At 28.0% G+C, this 15,243-nt stretch overlaps 2 protein-coding genes across 2 annotated transcripts; one reads left to right on the top strand and one right to left on the bottom strand.

Moving 5' to 3' along the window:
* Positions 1-203: 203 nt before the first annotated feature.
* On the top strand, positions 204-4,903 carry LOC113371127 (E3 ubiquitin-protein ligase RNF169-like). The gene is made up of 7 exons (XM_026611773.1): positions 204-543; positions 2,615-2,750; positions 2,960-3,230; positions 3,300-3,426; positions 3,510-3,666; positions 3,736-3,807; positions 4,145-4,903. Exons 1-7 carry the CDS (start codon positions 204-206, stop codon positions 4,863-4,865), a joined length of 1,824 nt encoding a protein of 607 aa, XP_026467558.1. The 3' UTR covers positions 4,866-4,903.
* Positions 4,904-5,457: 554 nt separating this feature from the next.
* Positions 5,458-12,171, bottom strand: LOC113371126 (coiled-coil domain-containing protein 39). The gene is made up of 21 exons (XM_026611772.1): positions 11,944-12,171; positions 11,381-11,528; positions 11,164-11,321; positions 11,021-11,093; positions 10,794-10,942; positions 10,520-10,711; positions 10,239-10,454; positions 9,956-10,171; positions 9,786-9,866; positions 9,564-9,710; positions 9,293-9,487; positions 9,073-9,212; positions 8,785-8,860; positions 8,533-8,692; positions 7,956-8,121; positions 7,746-7,893; positions 7,488-7,675; positions 6,964-7,052; positions 6,772-6,900; positions 6,327-6,398; positions 5,458-5,558 (listed from the first exon to the last, which is right to left on the bottom strand). The coding sequence occupies exons 1-21, from the start codon at positions 12,169-12,171 to the stop codon at positions 5,458-5,460; spliced, it is 3,072 nt and encodes a 1,023-aa protein (XP_026467557.1).
* Between the last annotated feature and the right edge of the window lie 3,072 nt (positions 12,172-15,243).

The following is a 15,243-nucleotide window of genomic DNA, read 5'->3' as shown; positions in this document are numbered from 1 at the left end:
TAAACAAATAATTTCAACTTCGCAATTCAGTTTATATAATTTTTATAAATATTAGACAATGTTACAATATTAATAATCCATTTTAAATAAAATTTCGTTACAAAACTAATACCGCCATCATTCGAATGATTACACAAAAATCCCGCTCGTAAAGGTTATAGCAAATGACAGCTGATGTTCACAAAGTGATATTCTGCAAAAACATGGCGCCGGTTAAGAAAAAGAATGCTCGATATAAAAATAAAATAATAGACTATAAATCATTAAAAATTAGTGATGTGTTGTGCCCAATATGTAGGTCGATAATCATAGAACCAGTATCGTTACCGTGCCATCATTTATTTTGCTTTAAATGTTTCAATTGTACGATTGAAAACAACAGTCTTTCTTGCCCTATCTGTCGTCTTAGAATTGGTTCATGGCTGAGATCAGCCTCAAAAACTGGAGGAATAGTTAATAGTGAATTGTGGGAATACATTAAAAGTAATTTTAAGGCAGAAGTTGAAGCTAAATTCAAGGGATGTGAACTGACGACGAGCAGTAGTAAGTTTTCAATGTCAAATACATTACACTTAAAAACATACTAGTTCTTTAAATTAAATTGTAGTATTTTTATTTATATGGCTCTCTTTAAAACGAAACTTAGAATGTTATATGGCGGTAGTTTACTGCATGATTTAATTCATAAACTATCACTACATTTTCATTTTACTTTCAGTGCAAGAATCATTAAAAAATTTGAGTTTTTTATTATGGTTTTTGTTTTAGTCGCATACCTGCTATTATGCATTATTAGGAATATAATAAATGAGCAAATATGGTTTGATAATGAAATGAATTATTAATGACACCTCCACTTTGTATTTTGATGAATAATCCTTTTTTTTTAAATGTATATATATAAAAACTATATATATTAAAAATGTATAAATATAATACACAATATATATATATATATGTATGTCTTGGATCTGTATGTATTGTCATGCTTCGAACAAGGAATCCAACAAGAATTCTTTGTTCCAGGAACAACAATATATATCTAGCTTCGAACAAAGAATCCAAAAAGTAATAAAAAACTAAATAAAATAAAGTACTTTGTTCGAAGCTCTCCAAATTATTTACAAATCCAAGACACTACCATCTAATATATATATATATATATATATATATATATATATATGTATATATGTGTATATATATATATATATATATATATATATATATTTATATCAAACGAAGAAAAGACAAAGATTTATAAAATAATCTTTAATTTCAAATGTTTCGACATACAATTTGATGTCATCATCAGTGGATCTATAAGGTACAAAATTTGAAAAAATTATATAAACTAGGTAACTATGGGAATTATAATTTATATATAGAAGCTATAAATAGAAAAAAAAAGAAATAACAAAACAAGCACAGTTATCAAACTAAAGAGAGATTTCAAATATTTTACCTTATAGATCCACTGAAGATGACATCAAATTGTATGTCAAAATGTTTCGAATTTAATATTAATTTATAAATTTTTGATTTTTCTTAGTTTGATGTATTGCCTCAAAGAACATACTCATATATCTCAACATCAAAATTAACCACTAAATCATATATATATATATATATATATATATATATATATATATGTATGTATGTATGTATGTATGTATATATATTAAAATTAGTGTGTTGAATCAGACAATATCACCAAAAAAACTAAAGCAATTAGGAAAACAGCTTTATTAATCCATGTATTTCAGTCTTCATTGAGACCTTCATTCAGTGGAAAACTAAAAAGTTTTTTTTATAATTAATTTAGAAAAGAAAATTGATACAACATATTGGACTTAAAGATTGGTACTCACAGACAAAAACAATTTAACACTACACTACACTAATTAACACAATTGTAAAATCCAAGCTATCAGTAGTTCAAACATTTAAAACTAATTATGAACTAGAGAACTATGAACTTAAAATACTAACTTTGTGTACATAGTTGTTGAAGTCTAAATTAGAATGTATTTACAAAAATTTTTAAAAAAATGTGCAAACTGGTAAAAACATATGGTTTCGGAAAGTAATATAAGGGGCACGCTTCATTCAGTAATAATATTGGTTGAAAAATGGTCGAGTAATATCTTGTAATCATTGCAGAACAGCTGTAAAGTCCTTTGTTGATAGCTTTATTGCTTAACGATATTAGACAACCATCACTAAATCTTCTTCTAAATATATTGATTTCTAATCTAATATGCTCGGGTTTAAGAAATCAATGTTGTGCTGAAGGTTATTTATGTGTTCTTTAAGCATTGTTTTATTTTGATTCTTATTTTTTGAATTATTTCTGTGTTGAGAGATTCTTTGGTGTAGATTTTGGCTAGTTTTGTCAATACAAAACCCTTGGCAATTTAGACAATTTTGACAATATATAGTCTTTATGTGAACACTAAAATAGACAAAACTAGAATATTGGGTTCAAAGCGATTTATTGTTTAAAACATGTATTAATCTTTAGTATTAAGTATCTTTCTGTATTGCCTCTTTTTTATGTATTGTGTCAATTTTATATGTCTCTCTATAATTTAATTTATTTTTATAAAAAATCTAGCTAATGAGCCTATAGAATTGAAGTTAGCTGCACCAGGAGAAATTAGAGAAGAATACCAGAAACAATTGTCTGTGCAGAAAGAGATTTATAGATTGGAAAGAGAAAAAGAAGATAAATTAAGCCAAGAATTACTGAAGTAAGCAAATTTGGATGAAATTTTGATGAAATCAATTATCAAACACTTGGTGCTTAGTCTAAACAAAATTAGATGATATTTGTAAATTACTATTTATATACTTACTAAATAATATTTTTTTTATGTTCAAAATGAGATTTTGGTTTAAAAGTTACTGATTCTATGTTTATTTACTGTGTTCTACTGAATTATAACAATTGATATTTCAGGAAGCTTCAGGAGCAAGAAGAGCTAAACAGAATTAAATATGAAGAAACTATTAAGAAAGATGAAGAAATTGCAAAAAGATTGGCCGATTCGTTATCAAATACATCTTTGCTTGCTAATAAATCCTCTAGTTCAAATGGTTCATCCCAAGAAACAAAAGTAATAAAATACCCACAGCCCCGACAGGCGCTCCCAACAAATATTATATACAATTATGACTATAACATTAAGAAAATTCAAAGCAATAATGTAGGAAAAAATTTTGGAACACAAGTAAATATATTTAATAAGTTGATTAATATATCTTACTCATGTTTAAATTATCTTTTATATTTATTTAAGGTGAATGCTGTAAATCCTCAAACAAGTTGTGAACAAAGCAAGCTTCCAACATCTGCATCGAAATATGATTGCTTAATTAAAAGCTTTTCAATGAAATTAGCACAAGGAAAAGATGTCATGAAGCAAGGTGAAATAATATTGACTGATGAATAGCTTTTAAATGGTTTTATTTTCATTTACAATTTATTATTGTATGTTTATATATTTTAGGTTCGCCAAAAACTCAACAACTTCATGCAATGTCTTTATTACAAGAACTTGGTCAAACTTATGATGATAATGATGAGTTTGCAAAAAAATATGATAGCATCACACAAGAACTGTGCCATTTCAAACCAATTAAAACTGCTCTCATAACCAAAAGAAGGTACATTTTTTAATTAATTATATTTCATATATAGTTATGTCAAGAATTTACCTAATTTCAATATACTAGATTGGTGAATGGAAAACCTGTTATCAATCCTTTGGCAATTAGTCCACCAAGAAGGCCTATACCTAGAACTCAGTAAGTTCAAGTTGATATGAAGATAGGAAACTGGTGTTTCATAAATTGTTAATATTTTTTTTTAAATCCTAGAATTTAATTGTATTATAAAAATTCTAATTGTTTCAGTCATATATATTCACAACAAATTTGTATAAAAAAATGGTTAGATATAGTTAACCTTACTCTTTCTTTTTAGTATTTTTTTTGGGTCTTTTCGATAATCAACTTTGCTTTCTTTCTTTAGAAATATTGTTTACTTTATAAAGCTGACAAAAAAATATTTTCAAGTATCACCAGCTTTTTCATATGTCTAGTATTTTAATTTTAATGGCTTATCAATATTGTTTCACTTTAGGAAACTTAGTATAAATGAAGTTACTACCTTTACTTTGAAGGGAACTAAAGTATTAAAATACTCAGGAGCAGGCTCAGCTTTTGCTGCTCATCCTACAATTTATTTCTGTAATAACTTAGTAATATCTGGATATGAAGAAAAAGGATCAAATAATTCAAATTTAATCAGAAGCAAAAAGAGATTATTTGATAATACTGATCAAAATAAAAATATCAAACAACCTAAAATACAGTCAGATGATGAGATAATTGAATTACCTGCAAATTCTGAAACAACTGAATCAGAATTAACTCTAAACTTTGTAAATACTCCCAAGAAAACTTATTCTAATATACGAGTAAAATATAACTCAAAATCTCCTAAAAAATCTAAATCTAGCGCCAAAGACTTATTTGGTATCAAACCTTTTGAACGTTTAACTAACATGAAATTTTCTGATGATTTCAAACCTCTTGGAACTTGTGAAGATTTTCAAGATACTGAAAATAGTAATGATGATGCATTTAATAAAAAATTGATTCAAGAGCAAAAAGACTTGGAATTTGCAAAAAAACTACAAGATTACCTCAACAAATGTGATAATGATGATAGACCATATACATTACGTAAGAATAACACCAAAAATAATTATTTGGTAAGTGATTATAAACGCGGTACAAGGACTAGTCCAAGAAAAAGACAAACTACACTTGATAGTATTTTTTTATCTACTCACAAGTAAATATATAGGATATAGGATAAGAATTAAAAATAGTATTATTTAATTATTTCTGGAAATCAGATTTATCTTAATATTAATTTGGTCTATAAGATCAAATTGGCAATAAAAGTTGACATACATTTTATGTATGCTATTATATCTGTCTGTATATAATATATTTATGATTTATATAAAAGTTTTTTTATAAAAAATGTGATCTGTAAAATACAAACAGAAAGATGTGACATATTTTAGCAATAGTACTTTAATGTAATATTTATGTTGTCCAACACAAATATTAAAAATAAATCTCTCAAGAAAATAAAAACTCTCATCTTTCTAATTTTATTATAAAATTTCAAGTTATTACTACTAAATTGGTTGAATAATTTTGAATATTTGATTTATACTATCAATTGCAATAATCACTTATTTTTTATGTTGAATATAAAATGCACACTAAAGTATTCTTTAGAAAATGACTCATATAATGTATTGCTAGAAAGAGATTTATTAATTTTAAATAAAAATCAAACCATTGTGGGAATTATTTAAAATTTTCACTTTTCTCATAAATAAGACATATGAAATGAAGTTTCTTTGTAATTAAATCTCAAATACTTTTCTTTAGATTGCTCTTTTTCATAATAGATGTTTGAGAATCAATTCTAACAGAACGTCTGCTTATTACGCTGGATCTACTTTTTCTAGCACCTAGAATAATAAAATAAAAATGTTAGTTTAGTCGATTGATTGTTTAGTAAACATGTGTTGTTAAAGCTCGAACCCTGGTTGATAAGAATAACACTTTCAAGTTTTAATTAAAAAAATAGAAAACTTGGATAAGATTGAAGAACATATGATTATTTTTTATATTAAAGCTGTGCATACAATAAGGAGCAATGTTAAATGTTTTAGTCTAAAAAGGAGAAGCAATCGCAAGTAGCAACAATATTTTGGATGACAATAGCCTGAAACATGAAGATTGATAGTAATAGTAAAGTGAGTTTATAATATATTAGTGATTTTATAATCTATATAATTTAGGAGTAAAAATGCAGGATTAGTCTGAGGAGGAGATAATGAGAAAATATGAGTTAAGAAAGTTGAAGAGACAGCACGCTATAAGTTCCATGCATATAGTAATAATACTAGGTTTGGCAACATCATTAATATAATAAAACTTTTCCATAGAATACTAACTAAGTAAGTTTAGAAGGCTGTTAATTGCTATGAAGACTTATATTCAATCAAACCTGAAGAATATCAGCAAAGCCAATAATTCATTCTTACAACATAATTATGTTGTAAATTTAATGTTGGCTTAGATATAATTGCGCATAACATCAATGAAAAACATGGCAAAAATTAAACGTTAAGAAATGTAGAAGTCTCAAAGTGCAGGAGCGGGCGTATGATGCGAAAAATCGTATTAAGCATGATCGTTTTAACCAGGTTCTGCTGTATACATGAAGTAATTACCTGCTATAGATTCTGCTGATTGTGGTAAGGAACGGTGGCTTTTAGCTGATGCGTATTTACTTTGCTCCAAATCTGTAAATATATGTAACGTTTTCAATTTCCATCTATCATTAGAATTCTAATATAATACTTTAAAGTATAATTTTAGAAGGTATAATTTATTAGTCTTTTTATATTTTTAAAATTAATACAATTATTTAATTATAACTAATAATTAATTTTAGGAAAATTACTAACCATTTTTTACTTTTTATAAACATAATGTATATATAAATATGTAAATAGAATTTCGCATTTTGATTTTTTTAAATGTTTTATAAGTTTGTAAGAAAAAATGGTTAGTTAATTTTCTTCAAATTAATCAAGTTATAATTAAATAATTGTATTGATTTTAAGAAGATAAAAAGACTAATAAACTTAAACCACATTAAGGTAAGATCCTTACCTAAAGTTACGATATTTGGAGAAGAAGGTGTATGAACAATTCCTTGTACTGAACGACATACTGAACTTGCTGCGCTACTTTTCCGTGAATCCCGACGACTATCTTGTGACCGACTTGATATAGATATATCTAAAGTAATAAAATTTCATATTTTTTGATCTGTATATATTTATCCTAACTAATTTTATTTACCACTTGCAGAATCTCCCAAATCGTGGGTGGTGTAAATTGTAGACACGCTGCTGCATACTGATACCGTATCTCTACTCCTTTCAGTGAAACTGGAAACACATGTAAGTAATATAAGGAATTCTTAAACATAAATTATTATATCATGCAATGTTTGAAAGGTTGAAGTTCTGAAGTAAGGTATTATTGAGTTATTGAAATCCCTAACAAATCCAATCGATTGTTGTCACTGGTTTCTGAGATACCATCTATATATACTATGGCAATAAAGCCAATAAACCCATTTTTGAAGATTATTTTTAAATTTTTATGTGTAAAAATATAATATCATTGGATATAGATTTTAGTATTGGTATATTGTTTTCAAGAAAACACATCATATCGAAAGTTTAAAAAGGACTTTCAGAAACTTTCAAAGGTAATAATTATTAAAATCTTTAAAGATTTCTGATATGTCCTATATTGCCTTGAAGATGTATATTATAAGTTGTGAGTATTATCCGTAAAGAAAATGATAATTATCCAACCTGGTTTTTCTTCGCAGTCTAAGTTTAATTTCATCCGAGCTTGGCAAAGAAATATTTTTTTCTTCACAAATTTTTGTAACTTGTTCAGACAATTCAGGATGGGTCTCGAATGAAGAATGTGACATTTGAGACAATTGAGTCATGGCACTTTGATTTTGTTCCTTTAGTTCTCTAGTCAGTATATCTATCTAAAAATATATACATCATGATAAAAAATTCTTGTAGCATTTTCGATATTTTTTTTTCAAATTAACTGACTTCATATACTCGGAGCATATCAGGATTTGTAACACGCTGCCTAGCTTCCTTCAGATTTCGTTTCAGAGAATCATCAGCTCTCGTCATTTTATTTTTCTGTTCTGTTATTTCTTTATTCAAATTTGATAGCATGTCTAATTTGTCTTGTCTGAAGTGTAAAATTTAATTAATTATATTTGTTTATTAAATTCATCACACAAATAGTTTTACCTTAGATTTTTTGCTTCGGTTTGGCGGTTCTGTAATTCACGCATTTCTTCTCCCATTTGCTGAGCTAAAAGTTCTTTATCTTCTAGTATTCTTTTAGCATTGCTTAATTGTTGTTGTAGCTGGTAATATTTAGCTTCATAATGACGCAATTCCACCACTTCTTCGCCTATAAAAAAATTATTGATTAAATAGTCACATTATCATAGAGCTACTACAAAAAATCGTTGATTTGTATAATATGGAACTTAAAATATTCAACGAGCAAGAAAATCTTGTAATTTTTTATCGAAAGTTTTTATCGCAAAATATGAGAGGCAATTGCGAACAAACATCAAATATTAGTTTTGTCACGTTTGCTGGGGCCGATATATTATATTTTAAAGCATCCATATCTTGGTATTGTTTAATCTATCCTGTACAAAAAAATCTAGCAATTCAGGTTATTTTAAAACCCATCGATATGTTCCGAAAAAAAATCTTATTTAAAATGTAATAAAAAAAATCGAGATAGTCAATCCACGGTAGATGTTGTTTTTTTAGTAAAAAGTAGTATGGAGCCAATGAATAATCTATATACCTCCGTCTTCCACATTTTCTAAAGATCTTTTGTATGCTTTATTACTCGCATGCAAAACTTTTAATGTATTTTCCAATGATGCAATATCTCGTTGGGCTCTTCGAACAGTTGCATCCAAACGATCACCTTCTTGTTGCAAAATGAACTTTTCTTGGGCATCCTAAATAAAGTTTTAATTTATTGATATTTTATTGATTTGTGTTTATGACAGACAACTATGACGTTGTTTTTGAGAAAGCATATAAAAATTACCCTGATTTTTAATTGCGTGACGGTAAGATTGGTTCCATCTTCAGCCGTTCCTAATTGTGATGTTACCAAAGAGTGTCTGTAATTAAAGGTAAATTTTATTTTTTAGTCTAAATTTTCTAAGATTTTGTTAAGTTCATTTTGATCAATATCATTTCTAGATGTAAATGATAAAATTGACCATATTCTCAGATATAAGTGTTGATATTAGAGTATGGATTTGATAATAGCTTAAAATTTGTCAGTTATGTGAGAGATATTTGTCAGAAGATGTGAGTTAATTGTTCATACTTTGATTGTAAAGTTCTTATACGAGTGTCTCTTTCGGCAATATCCTGTCTTAACCGGGATTTTTCTTCTAGTAACGCTCTCTTTTTCGCAGTGAGCATATCTGTTTGGACTTCAACTTCCACAGCCCTTTCCTTCATTGCCTATAACAAATTGAACCAAATTTATAAATATTAAATTATAAAACTATCTTCCAAATATCATACTGAATCATCCTACTTACTGCTTCCATTTCTATTCTGTGTTTTTCTAGTGTGTAAATATTTTCACCTTCCATGGCTAGAGCTTTCTCCACATGAGCGACTTTTAATCGGAGAACATTTTCTTCAACTTGCCGCTCAGGTATGACACTCTTTAATTTTTTTAGCAATCTTTTCCCTGATTCAAAGTACAATCGTTTATCGGCCATTGTTACTTGCTAAATAGTGAAATATAAAATGTATTGCATACTATCAAAAATGGTTTTTCATTTGGAAGACATCAATTTTATTTACCAATTTTCCTAATTCTTTGTTATCTACTTCCATAAGCCTTCCAAGTCGTCTCATTTCATTTTCAATTTGTGCTATTTGTGTTTCCATGTTTTTTAAAATTTCTGAGCGATCTGCTAGGGTTGATTCTAGTTCTTTAATTTTTTCCAACTAAAGAAGTATTTTGAGTTAATTTAGATTTTTTATAAATCAAATTAACACTTATTTTTATTAAAAATAACTCACAATTTCATAATTTTCATCTGGATCATCATGCTCGCCACTTTTCTTTGATATTCTTGATTCCAAACTTTCAATTTGAAAATCCTATAATTTAATAAAGTACTTTTATATGGTACGACAACATAATCAATCAGCTAAAATAAGCAATTTATCATAAAGAAAAGGCAACTTACGAGTGCGTAAAGTTCTTCCTTAGATTTCTGCCGTTCTTGTTCTGCTTTGATAATAATTTTTTTTATCATTCCATAAGTATTTTCAAGGGAAGCGATTTCTGACCTAATATTCTTCTCCTCATCTTTCAATTGTTGCAGTAAAGGATTTTGCCTATAACATAGTTGTTGCAATCGTTCTATTTCAGTTTCTTGTTTTTGAATTTGCTTTTCTTCATTCTTTAAAAAATGCCAATTGTGAATAAAAAGTGAAATGAATCGTTCAATAATGCTATTAATTTGAAACCTGCAATAAATCTTCAAGTTGCCTTGCTCTATCTGTTGCGTTAGAACATCTATCAACTACTTCCTGAAGCTTAGACTTCCATTCTTCTATAGTATCATTCCATTCGGATATTTTTTGACGTTTTTCTTCTACAGATTTTACAGCAGATGCCATTTCTTGACGTTTTTGAGTTAATTTTGTAGACAGTGTAGATAAAATGCTTTTAGCACTTGGTATCTGTGATTTATTGTTTTGTTATAAAAGCATATAATTTGTTGATCAATAAGTAGTTCTTAACTTACATCACTAGCTCTTGTTTCTAATGTTTTCATCAAATTTGTTAATTGGTCCCTAAATCTTTGATTTTGAACTTGAGAACTAGCAATTTTTGTATGTAGCTCACGGTTATTGGATTGCATATTTTTTACCATCAACTCTGCTTCTTCTATTTCACTAGACCTTTGTTGCTCTTGTTTTACCAACAATTCTATATCCTATTATATAAATATTTGTAGTAATTTATTACACTAAATTGTAGTATACTTGTAATGTAATAAATAATTAGAATTTACTTACTTTTGAAATATTTTCTATCTGCTTATCTCTATTTTGAAGTTGGTTTACACTTTCCGTCCACTGCGCTACCAGTTTCTGTCTTTCAATATGACCATTCCGATACATTTGGCCAACCTTTTCCAAGCTTTGTTCAGCAATTTGTACCTCACCTATTTAATAACGCCATTTGCTGTTTTTCAATCGTATTTTAGAAATAGTATTCAATATCTATTTTTTATATGGAAAACCTGATTTTGTAACTGCTTCTTTGCGTAACTTGTCTACTTCCAACCGCAGTTTGGCGCGCTGGTTGTCCATTTCCTATTTGATACTTTAGTATTAGTAGTACTGAAATATTAAGAATAAAAATATAATTTACAAAATATTTAACCTTGAATTTAGCTGCATCTTGAAATGAATATGTTTGAATAAGTGTGTTAGTTTCCTCGCCTCGAGCCAAGAACTCCTCCCAATCTTTCAAGGCATCTTTGTTCCAAGATACGCTTTCCTTAAGTGTTTCCAAACGCTTTGCAACTCTAACCAGATCATCTGGAAACAGTTAAATGATTGCAGATTTGTTAAAAATTATATTTTTTTTTCAAACTTACTTTGCATCCGAGAGTTTAGTTCTTCGGTATCATTTTTCTGCTTTTCTGATTTCCTTATATCTGCTCTCAGTCTACATTCATCAGCCTCGCAATATTTGTACAATCCTTGTTCGGCTATAAGTTGTTCTTTGTGTGCAGTAAGTAATTTCTTAAAAATGAAAAGTAACAAATCAACAAAAGTATATTTTACGAGGGAATAAATAGGAAATACAATGTATTTCTATTCCTTCTCCTTAGATTCAAATTTTAGGTGCGCCTGAAAGAGTAATGGAATTATCCAATGATAAAAGTGTAAGGAAGATAAGACGGCTCTCTATCTAGAAATCAGCTTTTAGTTTTACGTTTAGCTGCCATTTTTCATTACTAAGTGTAACATATGTGCTACGCATATCAATTTTGGACAGTTTGGGTACCTGCTCATAATATGTTATGTTCTGATAAAATGAAGAAAGAAGAAAGTGGTCCAATGGTGGACGACTTATAGAATGTGTTCGCCGGCAGTTTTTTTTAAGAAGATCTAAGAATTTATTCAAATTATTATTTGAATATTATTAAATAATTACTTGTACTTCCGTTTGCCTAGCCTTGGTACGCGAAAGATGCTTCTCTAATTCTGCCAGACGTTCTCCGGCTTTCGCCGATTTGGTAGCAGCAGCGACTTTGGCAGCATTTGCTTTAACCAACTTTTCCTCCAATTCTCTGTTGGCAGCATCTGCGGCAGGAATGCGAGTACCATCACCCCAGCCCAACTTGCCGAGGATTTCGGTTATGTGATCATCCATTTTCAACATTTTGGATAAATTATTTTCAACTTCCGCGGAGCTAATAAATGAACTGAAACCAATGAGGTGAGTTGTGATTAGAGAATTAATAATATTAGAATAAATAAATATTAAAATTACGTGTAAGTGTCTTTTTGTCTTAAGACAAGTAGCATAAACTTTCTGACACGAATAAATATAGTCTTCAACTCTAACTTAATTCATGAAATTTGAGATTGACGGACCATTAAAATTACTACGACGCTAATAACTACGAGTCTTTAAATATTTTCATCAAATTATTTTCAATTTTTATTTTAATTTCAAATGCTTCGAATTGGTGCAGTTGTTTAAAAAAAAAGACTCGTTGAAAGTTTAAATTTTGGCACACATGCACCCACAGATTTTGGTATCAAACGATTCAGAATGACTTGAAAATCCGAAAAAACATAAAATTAACAAATCGATTTTTCTGCAAAAGTATAAACTTCTTCTTCGGAAAATTATTAAAAATTATATCTTATTGTTAAAATACCACGCTCAGAATGCAATCTTATATAAAAAATATAGCAAAATAATATAGATTCATTTAAATCGCAATTTTAGAGTTATGAATTTTCAAATGAAATCGAATTATTATTGATGATATTTTGTATAAAATAATAATTTAATTAAAATATTAAAAAATTTATTAATAACTCACCTTAGATAGAATTTCCATAACTTCGACTCATAAAACGTATGGCATCAATTCCATATATTCTATAATTTATGTCAACAGCAATACTTATAATTCATCAATATAAAAATAGTAAAAAAAATATATCGTAGTAAACTTTTTAATAAAGCTCATGTCAGTGCGCTGACTAGCTGTTGTTTAGTAGCGTCATTCATATCCATAGAAACGTTCGATTTGCCACCATTCAAATAGGGCTGATTCAATTAAAGCAAGTGAGAGCGAACATTCACTTAGATTTGATCAATAATATTTTTGGAAATAAATTATTTGACTTTTTCCAATTAATTTTTTGTAAAATATATTTAGGTTTTGCACGAATTTTAATAACCTAGGAATAGCTATTCTAACCGATTTTATTATAGCATTACTTATAGCCGCTTTTTTAATGGTAAATGTACAGTTCATGAATTTATATATTTTGCATTTTGAACTGTTAATTGATGATGATTGAAATATTTGCCTAATTGCTCAAAATTCAATAATTTGTAATATTTTGAAACATCAAAACGAATTGTAATCATTTGTAATTTGTAATTTATTTAACGCCATATAAAAAAGGTTGATCTGAATTTATAATTATTTCTAACATTCAGAAAAAGTTTATTTTAAACAGAAAATCCAATTTGCTAATTTCGCGTTTTCTGACCGTTTCAAGCTAATTTGATTCATTTGAGACCGAAATTGGAAAAAAAATATGTCTACGTGTATGTGAGCCAACTTTGACCTTTCGTCGACTTTTTCTTAAACACGGTTTCACCGAATTCAAAAAGCCATGTGATCGAACTCGATATCGGTGTTTAAAAAAATTGATGGTTAAATTTCCGATAATTAGTTTTTGGTGAAGATTGCGCGAGGCATTTTGCGTAATTTATTGTTGATATTTTCTATGTAACTTTGTGTTTTTTATTCTAAAAAACATCTTGAATTTATATAGATCTCGAATATATGTTAGAAATTTAGAAAAAGATATCAAAGTTTCGAATTTAGTTACCTTTTTATGAGATGCTAAACCTTAATTGTTATTGAATCGATTATTTTAGATTACTGATGCTCCGTGGTTCGTAAGCAATAAGACCTTACACGACGATTTTCATATTGAATTTATAAACAGAGTTATACAAATCAACAGTGTCAAACATTTTCATAAACTAGAACATCATACAAACTCTATAGACACTCAGCTTCTTGAGACACCAATTAATTGGTTGAAATTTCAAGGAGAATGAAGAAGAAGCTGCCCAAAGATAATATTGAGCACCCTTAGAACTACCACAACTTTATACGACAGAATAGTAGAATCACTTATTGAAGTGATTCTCTATCAATTTAATATTTATCAGATTAATTTTTATGTGTGTTTGAAAGCGTGTATATATGTGTGTGAGTGAATAACATTAACTTAAGGCAAAATGCCACTTACACCTAGTTTGATTTTCCTTGAGAAGAAAGTTTGTCAATAAGAATATTGCAACGCTTTGCCACGTCGAATCTATTGTACCTTGGATTTGGTCTGATTCTGTGCACTGCATCTAATATCCAAATCTGATCTAAAAATAATCATCCGATGTAATAATTACGCAAATGTACTAAACTATAATCATAAATTAATCAATTAATATGAATTAATTTTGACTAAAAGCAAATTATGGCTATTATATCATTGACGGTACTGATGAAGAATAACTAGACACTTATTATATATATTTAAAGTTATAGTATTTTCAGATAATTACCATTTTGAAATTAAAATTTCAATAATTATACATATATATAACTGTAGTCAAGTACATTTTATCTCAATCACAAAAAATACTCTAATGTTTTATTGATTTTATTTTATGAAGAAGTCAAAATTATTTAAATAAAATGCCTCTATTTGCTTTCTTGTTATTGACACCTGTTTGAATCAATTTGCTAGGGCAGGATCAAATTTCAGTTCATTTTTATATATCTTAGAATGGAATTCAAGATATAATAAAAATATTGTTTATATTAATAAAAAATATATGAACATATATTATTTGCCAAATATGATTGATGAACAGCATGGGGCAAGAGTATCTTTTATAAGTTAGTACTTTTTTCGCCTATATGAGCTGCGTTTCGATTTATGAATACTTGAAGGCATGTATCAATGTTAATAACATATGTTTATTTTAAATATGTTACATTAGGTTTTTTGGATAAGGAACTTTCAAAAATACAGAACCAAAGTCCTTTGCCGATTCATCTTACACGTATATACCGCGCGTTTCAAATAGCATATTTTATAAATAGAAAATTTTCATCTCATAGCTCTGACTTCAATTTAAACGCATAAACACAACTTGAAAATTCTAAATCAGTACAACTTGATGTTCTGT

Source organism: Ctenocephalides felis, unplaced genomic scaffold (assembly GCF_003426905.1).
Source record: "Ctenocephalides felis isolate EL2017-DRISC unplaced genomic scaffold, ASM342690v1 CF-g0.4_SCAFFOLD_01492, whole genome shotgun sequence".
Classification (NCBI taxonomy): Eukaryota; Metazoa; Arthropoda; class Insecta; order Siphonaptera; family Pulicidae; genus Ctenocephalides; species Ctenocephalides felis.
This window is presented reverse-complemented; position numbering and strand designations above follow the sequence as displayed.